This window comes from Paroedura picta, chromosome 15 (assembly GCF_049243985.1).
Source record: "Paroedura picta isolate Pp20150507F chromosome 15, Ppicta_v3.0, whole genome shotgun sequence".
NCBI classification, from domain to species: domain Eukaryota; kingdom Metazoa; phylum Chordata; class Lepidosauria; order Squamata; family Gekkonidae; genus Paroedura; species Paroedura picta.
In genome coordinates, this window is record NC_135383.1 from 216,996 (window position 1) to 235,371 (window position 18,376).

The 18,376-nt window shown below is 49.1% G+C and overlaps 1 protein-coding gene across 3 annotated transcripts in view; it reads right to left on the minus strand.

Moving 5' to 3' along the window:
• Positions 1–18,376, minus strand: part of SPEN (spen family transcriptional repressor) — a 59,358-nt gene that overhangs the window by 3,712 nt on the left and 37,270 nt on the right. For 2 of the 3 annotated variants that reach the window (XM_077311020.1, XM_077311018.1), the window contains exons 4-11: positions 15,185–15,345; positions 13,987–14,187; positions 13,307–13,458; positions 11,922–12,047; positions 11,339–11,452; positions 10,320–10,433; positions 8,920–9,020; positions 118–7,945 (exon numbers count right to left, since the gene is read on the minus strand). In XM_077311020.1, coding sequence (XP_077167135.1) covers positions 118–7,945; positions 8,920–9,020; positions 10,320–10,433; positions 11,339–11,452; positions 11,922–12,047; positions 13,307–13,458; positions 13,987–14,187; positions 15,185–15,345 — 8,797 coding nt within the window. The remainder of the gene's footprint in view (positions 1–117; positions 7,946–8,919; positions 9,021–10,319; positions 10,434–11,338; positions 11,453–11,921; positions 12,048–13,306; positions 13,459–13,986; positions 14,188–15,184; positions 15,346–18,376) is intronic. The other variant, XM_077311019.1, reaches the window with a different exon arrangement.

An 18,376-nucleotide genomic window follows, 5' to 3' on the forward strand; every position in this document is an offset into this window, starting at 1 on the left:
TGCCCCCCACCCCCTCAATCAGCCGACATGCCCTTTTCCAAAGGCAGGAGCTGTGCAAACTCCACTCCCTGACGCAGAAGAACCAGCAGCCTGCCCCTCCCTCTCCCGTGTCCTCACCTGGGAGGGGGTCATGCTCCGGGAAGGCAGTCCAATGGAGGAAGCCCCAGAAAAGGACGGTGGGCCAAGCTGAGCCGCCGGGTGGTAGCTCCGGATGTCACCATACACAGTGCGGTAGTCGTGGAAAGAGCTTCCGGCAGGAGGCATGAGCTGGACACCATGGGGCACGACCACTGGCTGGGTCAGAGGCAGGCCGGGCAGCTGGCCACTGAGGAGGCGCGACTCGCCGTGGGGAGAAGGAGCCAGTTTGACGTCTGTAGCCTTGGGGGTCTCTTTGCTCGATGGGAGGGTCTTGGGGGCAGGCGGTGTTTTGACTGACCCCCCTTCTGGCGTTCTGGACTGCCGAGTCTCTGAATGGTGCTCGCCCCCTACTGCTGCCATGTGCGGGTGCATCATCATCCTCACGTCCCGGGGCATGTTGTACTGGTCCAGCCGAAGGCCAGTTGGGTGCATGCGAAAGTCTGGCTGCATGACCAGCACATCTGACTGCACAGGAGCAGACCCCCGGCACACTGAGTGGTGGTAGTGCATTTCCTCTTCTGGGGAATGCTGGGAAGACAGAGGTGGCATGACAATCTCTCTGACCGGAGCTGGCTGGGGTGTGCTGGACCGCGGAGCTGGCTGCAGAGCTGCCCGGGGAGAGTGGAGGCTGTAAGGCATGCCGGGCAGGGGAGGGGTGTTCATTCTCACTTCCCCTTGGGAGAGGTGGCCCAGGGACACTGTCTGGGTGACGCTGTGGGGAGGCATGATCACCGACTGCTCCGGGTGCATGCTGGAGATGTACTGAGGCACGGGGATCCCTGGGCAAGGAGACCCCTGAATACCCAGCATAACCGAGGCTGGGGAGGAGGGGCCGCCAGGGTGACATGCCCTTGGGAATGGTGAAGGAGAATGGCCGCTAGTACGGGGGGACAGGGGCTCCTGTTTTGAGACGCCCAGGTGAGGAAGCGCCCGGTCAGCTGGGGTGCCAGGCCCCACGCTCACGTGGTTGGCATCTACGTGCATCTTGCCAGACAAGGAGGGGTGATGAGGACCAACCCCGGGGTTGAGGTTGGAAGGCTGAAGAGCTTTGGGCTCCATCTTCAGGGCTGCTGGGTCTGGAAGCTTTTTGTTGCTGGAAGCCATACTCTGAGAAAGCACCATCTGGTTGTGGACCAGGATGGGTGGAGTGTTGCTGGGCTGGACGGGGGCCTTCACTGATCCAGGCTGAGAGGTCGGGGTCTGGGCAGATAGGTGCGCTGCTTCAGATTTCTCCACACTACCACGCTCTTGTTTAATGGAGGAGAGCACTGGTGATGAGCCATACTGCTGAGCGCCCAGTCCCAGAGCCGCAGGAGCCAAGGCACTCCCATAGCCCGTTGTTGCCTGAGATGCCTTGGGGGCTGGCTGACCTGGCCCAAGGGGCTCCTGCTTAATTTGGGCCTTGGAGACAGACTGCTGGAATTCAATGTCAACAGCGCTGGCTGGAGGGATCTGACTTATCTTGGCGCTGATCCTCTGCGGCCCTTCCGTCTTCTGCCCTGAGTAGCTCAGCAGCACGACGCCTTCCGAAGTGTTGACCCGAAGGCCCGGGGGGCCAGAGCCACTCTCGGCTGGTCGATCGTCAATCACAGACATGGAGCCAGGGTGGAAGCGGCTGTCATCGTTGGCGCTCAACTGAGGCTTGTGCTTCAGAGGAAGGGAGCTGACGAGGCATGCTTGGGGTGGGGGCACTGGCTTGACCAGAGCTATCCTGGGAGCCTCCTCCAGGTCAATGCTGGGGGGCATCCTGCTGATCACAGACGTAGCCTTAGGGGCGATGACCGTCATGATCTTCTCTTTCTCTGGGAAGATGGGGGCCTCTGCAGAAGGGGGCTCCACAGCATTTGGGGCAGGGACAGCTGGCTTTTCCTCTGCCTCTGGCCTCCTGGCCTCTGCTGGGGGGTGAGGGGTAGCATCTTCCACACAAGGGGCACTCACTGGTTCTGCAATCGCCATTGTGACCTGTGTGGAGGCAATGCTGACTGCAGACACGTACTTGGGCTCCATTAGTATTTTCCGCAAAGTGCTGGAATTGGTATCGATGTCCGAGGCCTTTGTGTCTGGCGGGAGAGCAGGAGGAGGGGTGGAGTGTGCTCGACTCTCCTCCTGCTTCACAATCCATTCGGTCACCTTGGCTGCACTGGAGTGAAGGGGAACCAAGGCAGCAGAGACAGGGGCTACCAGTTTTGCTGCTGCAGCAGCAGCTGAGGAAATGGTGGCTAGAGAGGGGCATGGGGCACTTGGTGGAGTTACGGGGGTACTTTCTGTGGCTGAATGTGGCTTCAGCCCCATTTGGCTGACATTATCAACAGGAAGTGAGAGAGGGGGCAGATTCTGTGGGTCTGGAGGTTTGGGCAGGGGGCCACCTTCTGCGGCAAGCTCTGGTGATGCCTCCTCCTGGGACGGAGTCCGACTAATGTCTGGGGCAGTGGATTCAGGGGAGGCCGGAGAAGAGTTTTTGCTGGGCTCATCATCTTTTACGCCATCCTCCAGTTTCCTTTTCACTTCACTGGCAACAGGGCATTTGCTTGGCACACTTTCAGCCTCAACAATCCTCAGTTCTGCAGCATCTCCTTTTTTACTTGTGCTACGTTTCCTCCTTGGCCGCGTGGTCTTCTGGCGGCCCCGTTCCTTCCGAGCCCCATCAGCCTCCTGCAGGGTCTCTGCTTCCTGTGCTGAACTGGAAGATTCGCTTAAACTCACTTCTGCTTCCTTGCTTGTGGCTGCAGATCCAGGGGCTGGAGGCTCGGCTGCTGCTGCTTCCGATTCCAAGATGTTGCTGACGGCCTGGTTCGTTTCGGGTTCCATTTCTTCTCGTGCAGAGGGCAGCACAGACGGTTCTGCAGGCATCTCAGATTCTGATTCTGCAGGATATGGCGGGGGAGCAGGGAAGCTCTCTGCCTCCCCGGAAATGTCATTCATGATGGAACCAATGGCTGCTGCCAGTTCCGTTTCACTCGCCTGATGAGCAGGCTTGTCCCCCTCTTCTTCCTGGCGGACCTCGGCTAAATCTGCTGCTTGTTCCTTATAAGCTGCAAGAGATGGGCCTTCTGTGAGCTTGGCAATATTCTCTACTGCCTGTTCCAGTTCTATTTGCTTGGCCAACTGGACTGCTTCAGGTGACTGTGTTGGCTCACAAAGAGTGTCCTGTCCTGTATCCTGAAAGGGGTCTTCTCCCTCACTCTTTGGGAAATGTGCAGGCAATCTATCTTCCTTCTGGGGACTTTTGTTTCTGGGTGAAGCTGGCAGGGGTTCTATCTCCTCTTCACTTGGCCGCAGAGCACCTCTGACCTCATCCACATTGAGCCGTATTTCGACACTTTTCAGGCTCTTAATCAAGGAAGCTTTGTCAACAGCCTTGATGTTTCTAGACCTTCCCCTCTTGGATTTGGTCATCTTCTCTGGGGGAGGTTTCCTTTCAACAATCTCAGTTGAGCAGGCTTCAAGAGGGCTTGTGTTCATGTCAGCGTCTTTTCTTTCTTGCTTCTGTTCATCAGCAGTGGTTTCTTTGTCTGCCTTGATCTTGCTGCCAGTTTCTCCTGCATTTGAACAATGGCCAGGTAGTTCAGGTGGCTCTTCGGGGTCTGCTGAGATCTCTACCTTTGGTTCTGCCCGGCCTTTCTTTCCTTGCTGACCACTGGCAGCTGACAAGTGGCTGTGTAATAGCTTCTGGGATCTAGGGGATCTCCACCCCTCCACAGATTTGGGGGCTTCCACCACTGCTTCCTTCATTTCTGCTTCTTCTGCTTCCAGCTGTACTGACTCTGTCTTGACTGGAGAGATCTCCTCCTCAGGTTTGTGACGTGACTTTCGAGGCCGTCCTCTTTTGGGAGGAGTAGGAACAACTAGGGTCTCAGGGGGTTCTCTTTCAGCTCTTTTTCTGGTGGATCTGGTTAACTCCACAGGATCTTTCACAGGTGAGGGACCTTCGTGGTCTCCTGGGGTAGCATAAACTGACCTGACATTTCTTCGCCTTGTTCGGCCAATAGGCAGACTTGGCTCTGGATTGTCTGGCTCTGCTGCTGCACTTGGAGATTTAGCTGCATTTTTCAAAGTCTTCTCTGCTTCTCCTTTCAACTCGAGAAGCTTCTGTGCTTCCCCACGGGGAGAGCTAGATCTTTTAAGTTTTTCACGGTCAATTCTTTCACTCTTCCTCGTGATGGGTTTATCAGTAATGTTTGCAAGAGCAGACTGAACAGGCATTTTGGACCGCTTGTTTTTGCAAGGTCGTTTGTCTTTCACAACAACTGGAGGTTCAGCTTCCACCTCTGTATCAGAAGCTGCAGGGAGAACCTCAGCCACTGCTTCCGCTGTCTGACCTGAAGCAGGTTCTGATCCAGGGGCCACTGAAGCACTGTCTTCTTTAGGTTCCAATGATTCCTCGGACACCGTGGCCAATTGTGGAGGTGCTGCAGCTGCTTGTGGGTCTGTGCCAGGATCTGTTTGGGAAAAAGAAGAGCCAGGTGTAGGTGGCTTTGCATCCAAATACAAAGGGTTCTCCGCAGAGACAGAGTTCTCTTCAGGATCTGCTGCAGAAGCAGTAGCAGCATCATCTTTATCTTCTGGAGCCACAGAGGCTTCAAGAGGTAGCTCAGTTTTCACAGGAGCAACAAACTCTGGAAGAGCCTCTTCAGCTTCAGGACTAAGCTCTGGGGCCTTTTCTTCTCTAGAAGAGAGCAGCTCAGCTGGTAACTTCTCGTCTGTGGCCTTCTCCAGGTCTTGGGAGCCTAGAGCCACGGGCAATGGACCCATGAACATGGGAGACTGCTGCTCAGGCTCTTTGTTCTCAGGCACTGCTATCTCAAGTGTTTTGGGGCAGTTCTCCTTCTCTTCCTGCTTTTCAGTTTCTTTGGGCTTCTTCTCCTTCTCCTTCTCCTTTTGCTGCATGCGAGTGAGTTCAACAAACCTACTATGGAACAGAACCACTGGCTCTTGCACCAAGACATCTGGGACACTGTTAGTCCCATCTAGCGAAGACTGTCTGCCATATGGTCTGCCAGCAAGAAAGTCCAGGTCGTCATCTTTCCTTTCCAAATGCTGCAAGCGCTTGGAATCTTGTTCAAAGATTGAGCTGTGTAAAAATCGTGAGGCAAACAACTCCTGCCTCTCTTGCTCCTCCTCTTTATGATCTTCTTTCTTATCATCCAGCTTCCCTTCAGAGTCAGTTTTGATTTTCTTCTTCTTCATATACCAAGGGGGGATTGGCCTTGGAGTAGAATCCACCTTCTCTTTGTCCTTGTTGTTTCTAAAACTAGCAAATCTTGAGTCCCAGTCAAGAAACGACCAGTTTTCTTCCCTGGATGAGGAGAGAGACTTGGCTCGCTCCAGCAAGGCCTTTGTGTCCGGCGTGATGGTTTTGTCCAGCGCAAAAGAATAGAATTTGTTCCTCTCCAAGGAGGTTGGCAGCCTTTCTTCCCTCTCACGGAGCTTCTCTTCCCTGTCCCTTAACAGAAAAGACCAGCGGGAGCTCTCCAACAACAGAGAGGCCTTCGGAGACCGGGCCTTGCTGTCGCTGTCCTCATCGGAGTCTGAAGGCACCTCTCCTGGCTCTAGGTCTCGAACTGAGCGTTTGCGAAGGCTGTCTCTTCTGATGGTGCTACTGGGAAAGCTAACATCCACTCGGCCAGGGTCCAGTTTCATTGGGGGCTCCCACCGGTTGGATTCCTCCTCAGAATTCAGAGATGAGAGTTTTATTTTGGCCATTTCTGTCATCTGTTCTCTCTGACTGGAATCATAGGGATTAAACTTCAGAGATTCCTCTCTAACGGCCATATTAGAGCACGCAGGGCCTTTCTCATCTATTTTGGGTGATTCTTTGGCTTCTTTTAAAGGGATTAGCCTTGGGGAGTCAAGCACCTCTTCCTCCTCATGGAAAGGAAAAGGCCTGAGGCTCGGAGAACAAGTTGTTCTTTCGGAATCTTCACTCACCTGCCGAGAGCTTCGATAGTTTCTCTCCCTTTTGGTGCTAATTTCAAAATCAAAAGCATCAGATGACTTCTTACGCTTACTGGGGGGGGAGTCATCAGTCACATCTTGGGGGGGCTTCCCCACCTCATGCACCAGGCTCCGCCTTTCGTACTCGTCTAGGTCTTTCTTTGGACTGCCAAACTTCTCAGACTTGGCTATTTCCATTTCCATTTGCTGCTTTAACCTGCGACTTTGCTCCATTTGCTTCCGGTAACTCTGTGTGTGGTCAATATCAATAGGAATTTTCTCATCAATATCCAATGACAGGGGCTTCTCTTGGATGTGTCTCTGGTCTGGCATTTCCTCTGGAAGACTGCAGTAATTCTTCCGCACATCATCTCTCTCTACTCCTAGATCACCTAACAGCTGGGGCCGTTTGGGCTGCAGTTTCACTGAACTGATCTTCCTTGCAGAAGGGGTCTCAGGGGCTTCCCCAGATTCATCAATTGGTTCTCCCAGCCTGGCCTGCAGCTCTAAGCTGGGCCGTAAACCAACCCCCAGAGATGTGTTTCCAGGCTCTGGTATATCTTTGGGACTGGCAACATGGACTATTCTTTCCACTTTGATTTTCTTAGAGTCCCTTTTAAACACTTCTTTCCTCAAGGACTTCCGTTCAGATTCCACTGAGACATCCATCTGCTTCTTCAGAACCCCTCGGGCTGCCCCAACTTCCTCCTCTTCCTGAGTACTTCTTTTAATTTCCAATTTTTGCTTCTCAGGCTTCAGGTTTACATCTGCAAAGCGCCTTTTGCGAGCCTCCAGCTTTCCCAGGTCAACTGGGTTTGCCACTTCAATTGGCTGTTCTGCTCTCAGATGCTTCTTGGCCTTCAGTTTCCCATCCTTATCAACCACTTCAACATGGCTGGCAAGCAGCTTTTCCTTTGACACTTTAGCTCTAATGGACTCAAGTTTCAGCTGATCTGACTTGGCTAGCTCTGCCTGGAATAACTGCAGTTTTGGTTCTGGCAAGAGAGACTTCATGGTATCATTTTCTTGCTTCCCTCTCACTTTCTCCAAAGCTGGCTGGTCAATCACTTTCCCTTCCTTCTCTTTCACTCGAGTCAATACAACACATGGCATCAGATCGAGGCGGTTCTTAGCTGGCCCTTCTTTTTCAGCTCTCTCCCTGTTCTGCTTACTGCTCCCTTTTGACCTCTCTGGACTGGGCTCTCTCTCATTTTCTTGATCGGTCTCAGAAGACTGAGAGCTTGGAGAATGAATCTTGGCTTTTCTCTTTTGCTTGTCCATTTTATCTTTTTCAAGTTTTTCTGTTTTCTCTTTCCTAACCAGGCGCTTGTCTTTGTCAGGTCTCTCTTGCTCAAAGGCTCTCTCTTTTTCCGCTTTTTCAGTTTTTGCATACCGCTCCAGACGGGCTTTGTCCAGCTTTTCATAGCGTGGTGGAGAAAGTGAGCTGCAGCTACCGCTTCGCTCGGAAGACCTGCTGTAAATCCTCCTCTCAGAGTCGCTCTGCAATCTTTCAGACTGTGAAGGAGATGCTCCTGGGCTTTGTGGCCGTCGGGAATGAGGACTCTGACTCCTCTCAATAGGCCTCCTTTCATGGTCCCGGTCTGTTTCAAATCGCTCCCGCTCCCGCTGCCTGTAACTGTATTCCCTGATGTCTTGTTCGTAAGGGTCACCTCTGTAATCTCTGTATTCCCGTGGATCATCATAGTAGCGTGGGTCATAATAGTCTCCTTGATAAGGATCCCAATCTGCATAAAATTCCCTACCACGAGCTGGATACTCTCTTCGAGGATCTTCAGGATACGTCCCTGGTGTCCTTACAGCCTCATAGTATGTGCGGTCGGCAGCATAATCATAGGATCCTCTTCTTTCATCTCTGTCAAAACCAAGGACATTAAGAAATTAGCAGGCCCCCAATTGGAGGTCACCACATACAGCAATAGCCAGATGCATCAAAACAAGAGTCACTCAGAGCTACTTGAAGCACAGCAAGCTGATCAGACACCATATACTTTCAATAAGCTGCTGGAAGAACTATTCTAATGGCATCCTCCTTCTCATGTACACTTTTTTTTTGGATGGCAGGGATGTTCATGACGTGCTCACCGAAATCACATGCCCCCAAACCAAGGAGAGCACCGCAATTCCCTCATTCTTTTGAGAATACTGCTGCAAAAATGCAGCCCTAACAGGCTGCATGGCTGATGCCAGCCAAGGAAATCTCTTCTGGTGCTCTACAGCCCTACCTGCCAAAATCTGGACACTGAAGGTGTGGCATTGGCCAAATGAATATCTAAAAAGAGGAAACTTGGCAGCAGCAATGGAAAAATGATCTAGTTCTATCTTGAAACAAGCTGGGTGTAGTGGGCCAAAGCCAAACTCACAACTTTAACACCAGGCCTTAGCTGAGGAGTTGATAAAGTCACTTGTCTCAGGCCTCTTAATAAATATAAATTAAACTATACAAATTTATACCATGATATTTGAAGAATATACAGTGACTGCACACACTCCACAGGCCATGCCTTCCCTACTGGATCTCCATATTTATGTCACAGTCATTGCTCTAGAAGAAATCTGCCTGGCAGGTAAACCTACCAGGTGTGCCAAAGAAGAATGCCTGATGAGCTTCACTTCTCTCTCTCAGTATTTATTTTATTAATTATCTTTCAAACCAAGTTAAAATGATATGTTTTTAAAAAGAAAGAAAGCCTAAGATTGATAATACGCTACTTCAAAACACTGCAAGGCTGCATGTCCCCTTTTACACTATGAGCTCTGTTAGGCTCATGCAGCCAGCAGGGCAGATAGGCCAACAACAGACGGGCCTACAAGGCTAAGTACACTTGCCTTCTCTCAGCCAGCATCTCATAGAAGTCCCGGATGTCCTGTCCTGGTTTTTCCATGGAATTGTAGAATGCCAACTGACTCTCGCGGTTGGCGAAATCCACCTGAAAAAGCAGTTCAAAGTCATTCTTTGGAAGAGCCACCTTCTGGGTCAGCCAGGGAGCTCCCCCATCACATCCTGTATGACATCTGAATATATATTGCATTTGAACATGGAGGCTCCATTTAGCTGCCATAAGTAGTAGTTGTAATAATGGAAATGACGCTTCTGCCTCTGGACAGCAAGGAGTACAGCAAGTCACTTTTACTGTTTAGAAAATTGAGGTTGTTTGTCCCCTCCTTGCAACAATATGCCCAAACTTGACACAGCAAGCCAAACCCAGATTTCAAATCCCTTCCTCAAGACAAGTGACTGCTTCTATGCTGACTGCTATGTGGACATAAACATAATATTTACTTCCTGGCCCTCAAAGAGAGCTAGCACCAGATGCATACTCCATAGAACATTCATAGCTTTACCACTAAAACAAACTCAAGAATCTGCATGCAAGAGTATGAACTGGTCACAGCAACAGGGGCCAGGGGCTGAAGCAGTCATGAACCACCCCCACACACAAGCAAAAGAAACAACAGGGACCCGACACCTCAAGGTTCCACTCACTCTAGGGGACGCCTCCCATCTAGCAGGAAGGGAAACATGTCACAGGAGAAAAGCTTTCTGGAGCCTCCCAGATTGCCCCCCCCCCCATCCCATGGTAAAACAAGGCTGCTTCCTTTTTCTGAGAAAGTGGCTACTCTGCCAGGAGGAAAAGCATGTCCTGCAGATGACTCGGGTTCTGGACCCGAAGCAAAACATCATCAGGACCTCCTCTCCACCCGCTAGTAGTGGGAGGGAGGGGGGGGAGTTGAGCTGCCATTCTTGCCATGCCGGCAATATTGGCAATGTTATTATTGTTTTATGGGGTTTTAATGGGGAATTGCGATATTGTTACCCGCCACGAGCCGCAAGGGAGTGGCGGGCTATAAATCTAATAATAATAATAATAATAATAATAATAATAATAATAATAATGATGATGATGATGATGATGATGATGATGATGATGATGATGCTAGGAAAAGGAGGCTGAGCCACGCCATGAGACACACAGCTAAGTCTCCTGCACCCCCACCGACCTCCAGGAAGGAAGGCTCTCCTGCCCACCTGCAGCTAAGCCCTGCATTTTACAGACCTCCAAGTAGAAAATGGAACCAAGCTGACAGCAGAATCAGAGAGGTCCATAAGGAACAGCTGAGGAGGCCAAAAAGCAACTTTAATAATAACAGCAATAATAATAATTCAGCCCTTAAGAGATGGGTACCACTGAGCTATTCATTTATTCAGCTCTTTCAAGATTCCAAACCTTGATCTTATTTCCACCTATCTTCCTCCCTTTCGTCTCCTTTACAGCTGCTTGGGCAAATTCTATCTCATTATAGACAATGAGAGCCATGCCTTTTAAGCGGTCAAACACCACCTGTAAAAAAAAGCAAAACCAAAAAATTCATAAGAGCCTCGTCCACACAAGCCCCCATCCCCAGTTCTGGCAGGGGGGGGGGGGAATGGATGAGAAAACAGTGCAGCATTATGGAAGCAAAGGTGTTCTGGCTTTCTTCTAATAAGGAATCTCATAGAATCATAGAGTTGGAAGGGGCCATACAGGCCATCTAGTCCAACCCCCTGCTCAACGCAGGATTAGCCCTAAGCATCCTAAAGCATCTCTGAATCTCTGAACAAAGGCAATCAACATGGCACACGGGTATCAGCTATGGACTGCAGAGAGAAGTGTTTGTTATTTTACTGATTTCAAATCTAGATAGCAAACACTGCTGCTCCCTACATTTCAACTGTCTCATGCATTTATTTGGGGTGGGGGTTGTGAGTGGATATTTAAATCCAGCAATTCAGTGCTAGCATCACTAGAGGCATACAACTTGTCAGCTGGTCCTTCCACAGCCTGCATTGCTCATCTGCCAGATTCAGAGAGGAGGCTGCAGCCTGATCATCTGCTTGGCCAAAGTCCAGGCAAGAGTATGGGCAGGGTGGCCAAGGTCAGACAGATATAAGCTAGACCATGCACAGTGGCACAGGCCTCTCTTGTGCACTCAATGTCCGTCCACATTCAGAACGTGAGTCAGGCTTTTCCTTCCAAAATGACAGTGGCTAGAGCGAGCCCCCAGAGTTGGTGCTGGTCTCCCAAATTCAAAGCAGATATGAAAAGCAGGAATACAACTTGGGTGCTTGCCGCTCAGTTTGGCTCGGCTCTTTCCCAACCCCCCAAAGGGCAACGTCAACCCCAAAACAGGCAGAGAGCTTGAAGGAATGAGGCTGCTGAGACAGGAAGCCAAGAGGGCGTCAGATTCAGACAAGCCTCCCACCTACCTTGACGACAGGCCCATAGCGGCAGAAATGGCGCGTCAAATACTGGTCCGTTATGGTGGTTGAAAGGCCATCAAGCCACACGCAGTTGGTGGGCATGCTCTTCCCAAAGCCCAGCTGGACACAAAAGGGCAAAAAGGGCATCAGTAGAGAAGTTCCCAAAGGTCAGGTCACTTTACAAGCAGCACACCTGCTTTGGCATGACAAATCATAAGCAGTCTTTACCTGCATTCATAATCTCTCAATAAGGTCCAAATATTTTTGTTTGGAGTGCCTTAAATGCAGCTTGGGTAGTAAGGGAGGCAGGCTTCTTCATGCTGTGCCAGACAGAAAACTGCAGCAAGTGCGGGAAGGCACCTAGACCCACCTAGACTCAGCCTCTGTGCAGAGACGTGCCGACTTTGCCAATAAATGCCATCTCGAAGGCCAGAGAAACAGGGAATGTCCTAATCTGAGCCACAGGTACCCAGAAACATCCTAGGAGGGACCCAAGAAAATCCTCCCCAAATTGGTGAAAATGAGCCTCCATCTCTGGAAGCAACAGCTGACCATCACGAGGAACACCACTAAGAGGAGATCTCTTTACCTTCAGCCGATTATTCCCAAGGTATTCCCCGTCCATTTTCTTGATGGCTTTGCACACGCTGGCAATGTCGCAGTATTGCAGGAAGGCATACTGGGGGATGCCATTCAGTTTCTTTATGTCAATATCCTGGGTGGGAGGAGAGGAAGGCTGCCTGAGATCAAAGATACCTCACCCCCCCCCACCATGAGGGAAGCAGGCCTTCACTCATGTTTGCTCAGCAGATGTGCTGCTCTTCAGGTCTCCTTCGTCTGGACAAAGTGCTGGATTCTGACATAAAACAGAGTCTAGCATGACAAGCCCTCCCTCCCCCAACTCAATAACTGGAGCAGGTGTTAGCTTTCCAAATAAGGCCAATATGTGCCACGCCTTCCTCCTCCCCTGATGCCGGCTGAGATCCTGGATCATCACGCACTCACACAGAAGTGGCTGGGGGACTGAAGATGGAAAGCCTTTCCTCCTGTGTTTTTCTGCTTCATATATGACATCTAAGGAGGACGGCAGTGGCCAAACCTGTTTTGCCAGAGTGGGGACATACAAGATGAACATCGGCTCACCTTTCCATTGTTTGCACTTGCCCCTCAATGGGCCTTTGCTGGCACAGGAACTATCAAGTTTAAAGACCGAGAGAAAATGAATGTGCATGATAGCTGAGTACTCGCATCTATCTATCTGAGCAGGCTCTCCACTTCTCTGCTCCACCATCTGCTATCCAAGTTCTTCCGAGAGCAGACAGAGCTCTCTTCCTCAGCTGTTCACCAGAGAGATGGCCCACCCCCTACCTTGCCCCCCAAACTGTTTTCCATGGCCAGACAAGCTCCTTTGTCCAGCTCAGGCTGGATTAAGAAGACCAAACAAGGCCCGCTGGACTACTTCCCTAGTGACAACACAACGCTCCAGCCGCAATCAAGAGACACAGTAAAAATGCAACAGATACTATTAATCTTTCTTTTCCCTGTGTCACCTATTGTAGCCTTTTATTTGCAGCTGAAATTTACCAAGTCAGTCAGTGACCAAGAAAGATAATCTAGTCCCAAGGATTTAATGGGTTTAACCAGATAGAAAGAATTCATTGGTCAGCGTTTGCTCACACCAGCACCCAACCCAGGCAAACAATGTTCTTTGGCTGGAACAGAGAGGTAGTCTCTTCTGGAGGATCTTAATGTGCTGCTCCCCAAAGATAATGAAGCAGTTACCCAAACCAGCATCAGACCAACAGGACTACCCACCTGAATCTATCTCAAGGTCACAGAACAGATTCAAGGAAATTAAGAATAGTGCACATGTACTGTGTATGTTTTTTTAAAAAAATAAGCTGACCCAAGCATTCTTGCAAGATGAAAGCTGTGCATATAACTTTCTACACACAAACACACCAGTGCACATACCACTATCCCTCCAAAACGATGGAAAATGTTCCGAAGATCATGATACGTAGTGGTCTTTTCCAGATTACCAATGAAGAGAGTTCTTGTTGCTTTCGGGTGAAATTCATCTATCCTTTCATCCAAAGGTCGAAACTCATTCTCACTTTCCGTTTCTTGAAATGGGAGAATAAAGAGTTATCTGATGTCTCCTTAAAATCTCAAAGCATGAGCCAGGCCAAGAGAGAAGTGTCCTGCTGCCCCCACCCCCACCCCCACCCAATGATCAAATGGTGCCAGAAAATAAAAATCCATCAAAGCCTGGCAAACATGGAAGGAAAGAATTCCATTTGCAGAAAGTGGAGTTCAACCAATAGCAGAAACAAGGACATAGGGAGGCTCTGGATTGATTTCAGTGCAATTCACAACTTTCCCCACCCAAAATAGCTGAAATCTGGTTGAGATTGGATTCTGTGCTGCCTCAGATTGCTCTGTGCCTACTAACATCATTTGTGTATGTGTGCACCTTTAATCTGTTCCCCTTTCATTACCCTCTCCCCAAGTGACAGCGGAAAACACTCCTTCCTGCCAGATCTGCCTGAGGAAGCTCTGTTCACAGGTGCTTCTGATCTCGAGAGAAGGCTCCACACCACAGGTGAAAGCACAAAATCCCTCCAGTGACGCCCCCCCAGCACAAGGCTCACCTGGGCCTATCCATGCTGTCACGTCAATCTGCATGCCAAAGAACAGCTTCCCCTTGGAGGCATTCAGTGCTTTTTCCTGGTCCTCCTGCTGCCGGAAGAACACCAGTCCATAGCGCTCTTCAGAGGCCCCGTGAATCTGTACAGATGTCACCTTCCCATACTTTTTGAATTCGTGGAACAGCCCATCTTTAAGGCTGGTGTCTAAACCCAAGGAGCAAGCCAGAACAACAACACCTCGTTACAGCATCAGGCATTTATCACAAAAAACACCAAGCAGCCATTTCTCAGAGGCATATCCATACTTGTGGTGCAACAAGAAACCCTCAAACACATGCAGCCTGGCATCCATGGTGGCATGCCCAGAGGCCAGCACCCTTCCCCAGCCCCTTTCAGGCAATTCTTGCCCAGGGCAGTCAAGCAAAGTCCAGAAAGCCAGACAGGAGGCTGGAGAAGATGGCCATCCTCCAGACCTTCAGTGCTCGGCTACTCTCCCTCCCTCCTCCCTCACTGCTTACTTTTCCTCTTATGAATCAGAACACAGAGTTCTGTCAGAGTGGAGAGTCAGCTTGGGGTCATGGTTAGGAGCAGCAATGCTTAATCTGGCAAATTAAGTTTGCTTCCCCCCCCCCCCACATCCTCTCTCAGCTTCACCTCCCTCACAGGGTGTCTGTTGTGGGGAGAGGAAAGGGAAGGGTTTGAGACTACTTCTGGTAGAGAAAAGCAGCATATAAGAACCAACTCTTCTTCATCAACCATCACCCGAAAAGCCCCAGCCTCTAGCTTCCCTGATGGTGGAAAGTACCATTATGACACAAGGCAAGGGACATCCAGAGGCGGCTTGCCATTCCTGCCTCTCCATGGTGACCCTGGGCTTCCTTGCTGGTCTCCTTCCTAGCCAAGGCCACCCTGATCAGCTGCCTGAGCTGCCAGAAATCTGATGTAAACTACAAAAATCCTCTTCCAGATCCGTATTTCAATCTCACTAGAACTCCAGGCTGTTTCCATGGATATCAATCCCAGGAGTCCTTACCTGTTGGGCTGCAGCAAGGCTCCTGCCCTCCAAACTCACCAAGGGCTGCAAAAGACAATCCTGTATCCTCTACAGGCATTTCTCCATGGAACATTTCTGCGTGAATTCTGAGTGGTGGCAGATTTGGCATGGGGTGTATCAATTATGTCTCATAAACCTGGGTCTTACCTGTGGAGCGCACGGGAAGATTCTGAACTTTGATCCCAAAACTTTTCCGGGGCTCATCTTTCTCCAGAGATGGAAGCAGCTGGGAGGTGGGTGCTGGAACGGCAGTGGACTGAACGGACCGGGCTGGAGACTCGTCACTTGAACTGCTGCTGGAGTCACTACTATGGGAGTGAAAGAGACTACTGCAGTTCACCAGCCAGGGAGATGCCAAGCAGCAGTCTTCAAAGAACCAAACCATTCAGACTTTTAGTCCCTCAACCACCACCTGGATTAATATAACTATCAATATTAAAAGAAATTGTCTGAGGAACAGGCAAAAGTATGAGAGATTCAACACAGTTTGAATCTTGAGAGAGACTGTGTGTACGTGTATGCGCCAACATGAACAAAAAACATCCCAAGGGCCAGGTCATCCGGTCCATGAGAAACTGGAAATCTCTCTCCTGCTCCACACACAATTTGAATGAAATTCTGTTTAAAAGCCCTGTAGACTGTGTACTGCAACACACTGCAGTGACACTTCCTGAGGAATCCAGCAAAATTCAAACCTGGAGATTCTGGTACATCAAGACACACATTGCTGCTTTACCCAGCTAGCACATGGAAGAAACATTTACGTATAAATAAAACAAAGTAAATTTGCTTAATTTGGTGTTCTCAGTCAGACACATTTTACTATCTCTGATTTGGTTCCTCCTTTTCTTGCTTCTATAGTACACAAAGCAATTTCCATAACTTGCTTCCAACTTATACAATAAATTCATAATCCTCATCTAAGTATTTGCTTGCAAAATCCACAGAGATGGCAGTCGAGGAAACTGAATGAGGGTAATATGTCAAATAGATCCTATTACATTTTCCAACAATAGGCAAGATTTAATTAAGTGTAATGTAGAGTTTCGGCAGCTTAAAAGATGTGTAGGAAAACAAAACAATTATGTAGGACACACAGTACTGGTGGAACCTAACAGTCCTTTAGGCATTGTCATCACACAGCACTGCCAGGTGCTACTGTCAGTAAGAGAATACCAAATCTATAATTAAATTTTGAACAGATTAAGATCTAAACTGAAGCAGAGGACTCCACCTTTTGAAAACAGATGGAATATCAACTCTGACTGGAGCTTTAAGGAATACATATGGCTTTGCATGGGGTTTAATTAACAAAGAATAGCAGGGAAGAGACCCCCTTCCCCCAACAAGACTATCCAAAATTGGCTACAGAAGATGTTGGGAGTGGGACAGTCAGACCTGTATCCAAGCATGAGAGTGCAAATCAAAAATAAAGTTGGGACTCTGGGTCACACACACACCCTTCAAAATGCTGGAAAATATGTGGTGTTTTCCCCCAGATTGTCAATTAATAGAGCTCCTATGTCTTTGAGCCGAGATTCAACTGCTTTTATATTCCCTCAAGAGCAGCCACTATCCCTGGTTTTCTTCTTTGACACACTCCAGGGAGATATTCCATCAACAAGGGAATGGACACAGCTGCAAAAATCAACTTATCCTGAGAGCCCAGCCAATGGACTCCAAAAGATTCCATGTCACAGGATGCCTGCTTATTGTCCACACTGGCCTGCTACACTGCAAAAAGCATTTTCACAATGTGCCTCTCCCTTCAACAGCCCTCATGTCACATCTCCAAATTCTTTTTGGAACCAAATCCTATTCAACTACTATTATCTGTGCCCCCTGCCCATGGAAAAACACACACCAGGTGTTGGTGCTCACCTCCTAAGGCACAAACTACTCTTTCCCACTTACTCAAGCTGCAGCATCTCGGCATTTAATGAAGAGGGTTAAGCTCCTTCTAAGTGCAACAACTTTGCCAGCAGGAAATTATGCCCCTAATAAGCAGATGGGAGCTCTGGAAAAAGAGGTCGATCTGTTGCTCCCCACATACATTTTAAGGCAACTGGCTGACCTCAGAAGACACCTGCTCCCACAGATGCCAAAACCTTGAAGAGGGACTTAATAACCATGCGGTGGCCACCTCCAGGAAGTTTGTGACCAATTACAAGCCTCCTGGGCCCACTTTAGAGACCCCATGAGCAGCCCCAAGGCACAGCAGGAGCACTTCAATTGCTTCCAATACTTTCATGCTAAGCAACAAGGCAGGAAAGAATCCCCTCTTCCACGTTACACAAAGATTTATTGTACCTACTTACAAAACTTCTATTCAGCTTTTCCACCTAATCAGGGCCACCAAACAGGTATCAGAAGCAAAACCAAGGGGACCTCTGACTGTGAAAGTTATCCAAATCCTATCCAAATCACTCAAGGAACTCCCCACTCTACAGCTTCCTGCAGGGGAGTGCAGGCCAGGCATTCCACTTCCCGCTTCATGGATCACAGGGGGCTAGCTCACTGGCTTTCCCCATTTTTCTAAGGGGCACAGATACACATGGGAAGGGTCTATTCAGCCATCACCTCTTGGTCCTGCCTTTGCTTCATGAAACCTAGGGTACTGGTTATTTTGTTCTAATAGCTCTATGGAAGCAGGTTAGAGAAAGAAAGGTGGTAGGAAGCTCTTGCTGGCAAAAGCCAACAGCAGTCAAAACCCCTCTGGGAAAAGGCTACTCCCTTTCCTGCAGGTATACTCAGTCAGTAACCTTTTATTGGCATAAAATATGTATAAAACATATAGAAATAGGGCTTAAAATTTCAACAACATAATAAAATAGGCCATGGGGTTACATAACCAAACAGATTTTAAAATGATTAGATAAAATACAAAATAGGCAGCATATTATAAAAGCATCTTAGTTAAGACTCTGGCGACTATAATGGTTACCTTTGGGTCTTTGTCAGAGAGCAGAAATTGCAAGGACTTACTTACAGAAGGCTTGTTTCCCAGCAAAGCAACAAAACTGTCATCTCAACATTGCTCGTATAAGGAGCAATCTAACAAAATGTGTGCGATAGAGTCAGGGCAGCCAGAATCACATGGACAGAGTCTCGCATGGTATGGGATACGGTTAAACCTTCCCTCTAAGACCACTGAGGGGAAAGCATTCATTCATGCAAGGAGAAAAACTCTTCTCAGGGGTGGGACATCAAGAAGATGTAAGTATGTAGGCATAAGATTTCTCTGCATAGTGATGCCAAAGAATGCTGGAGAGCAGACTCAAGCCTGGGTAGGTATGAGTTCTTGCTGCTCATGGTCTAATATTCTCTGTTTAATAATCC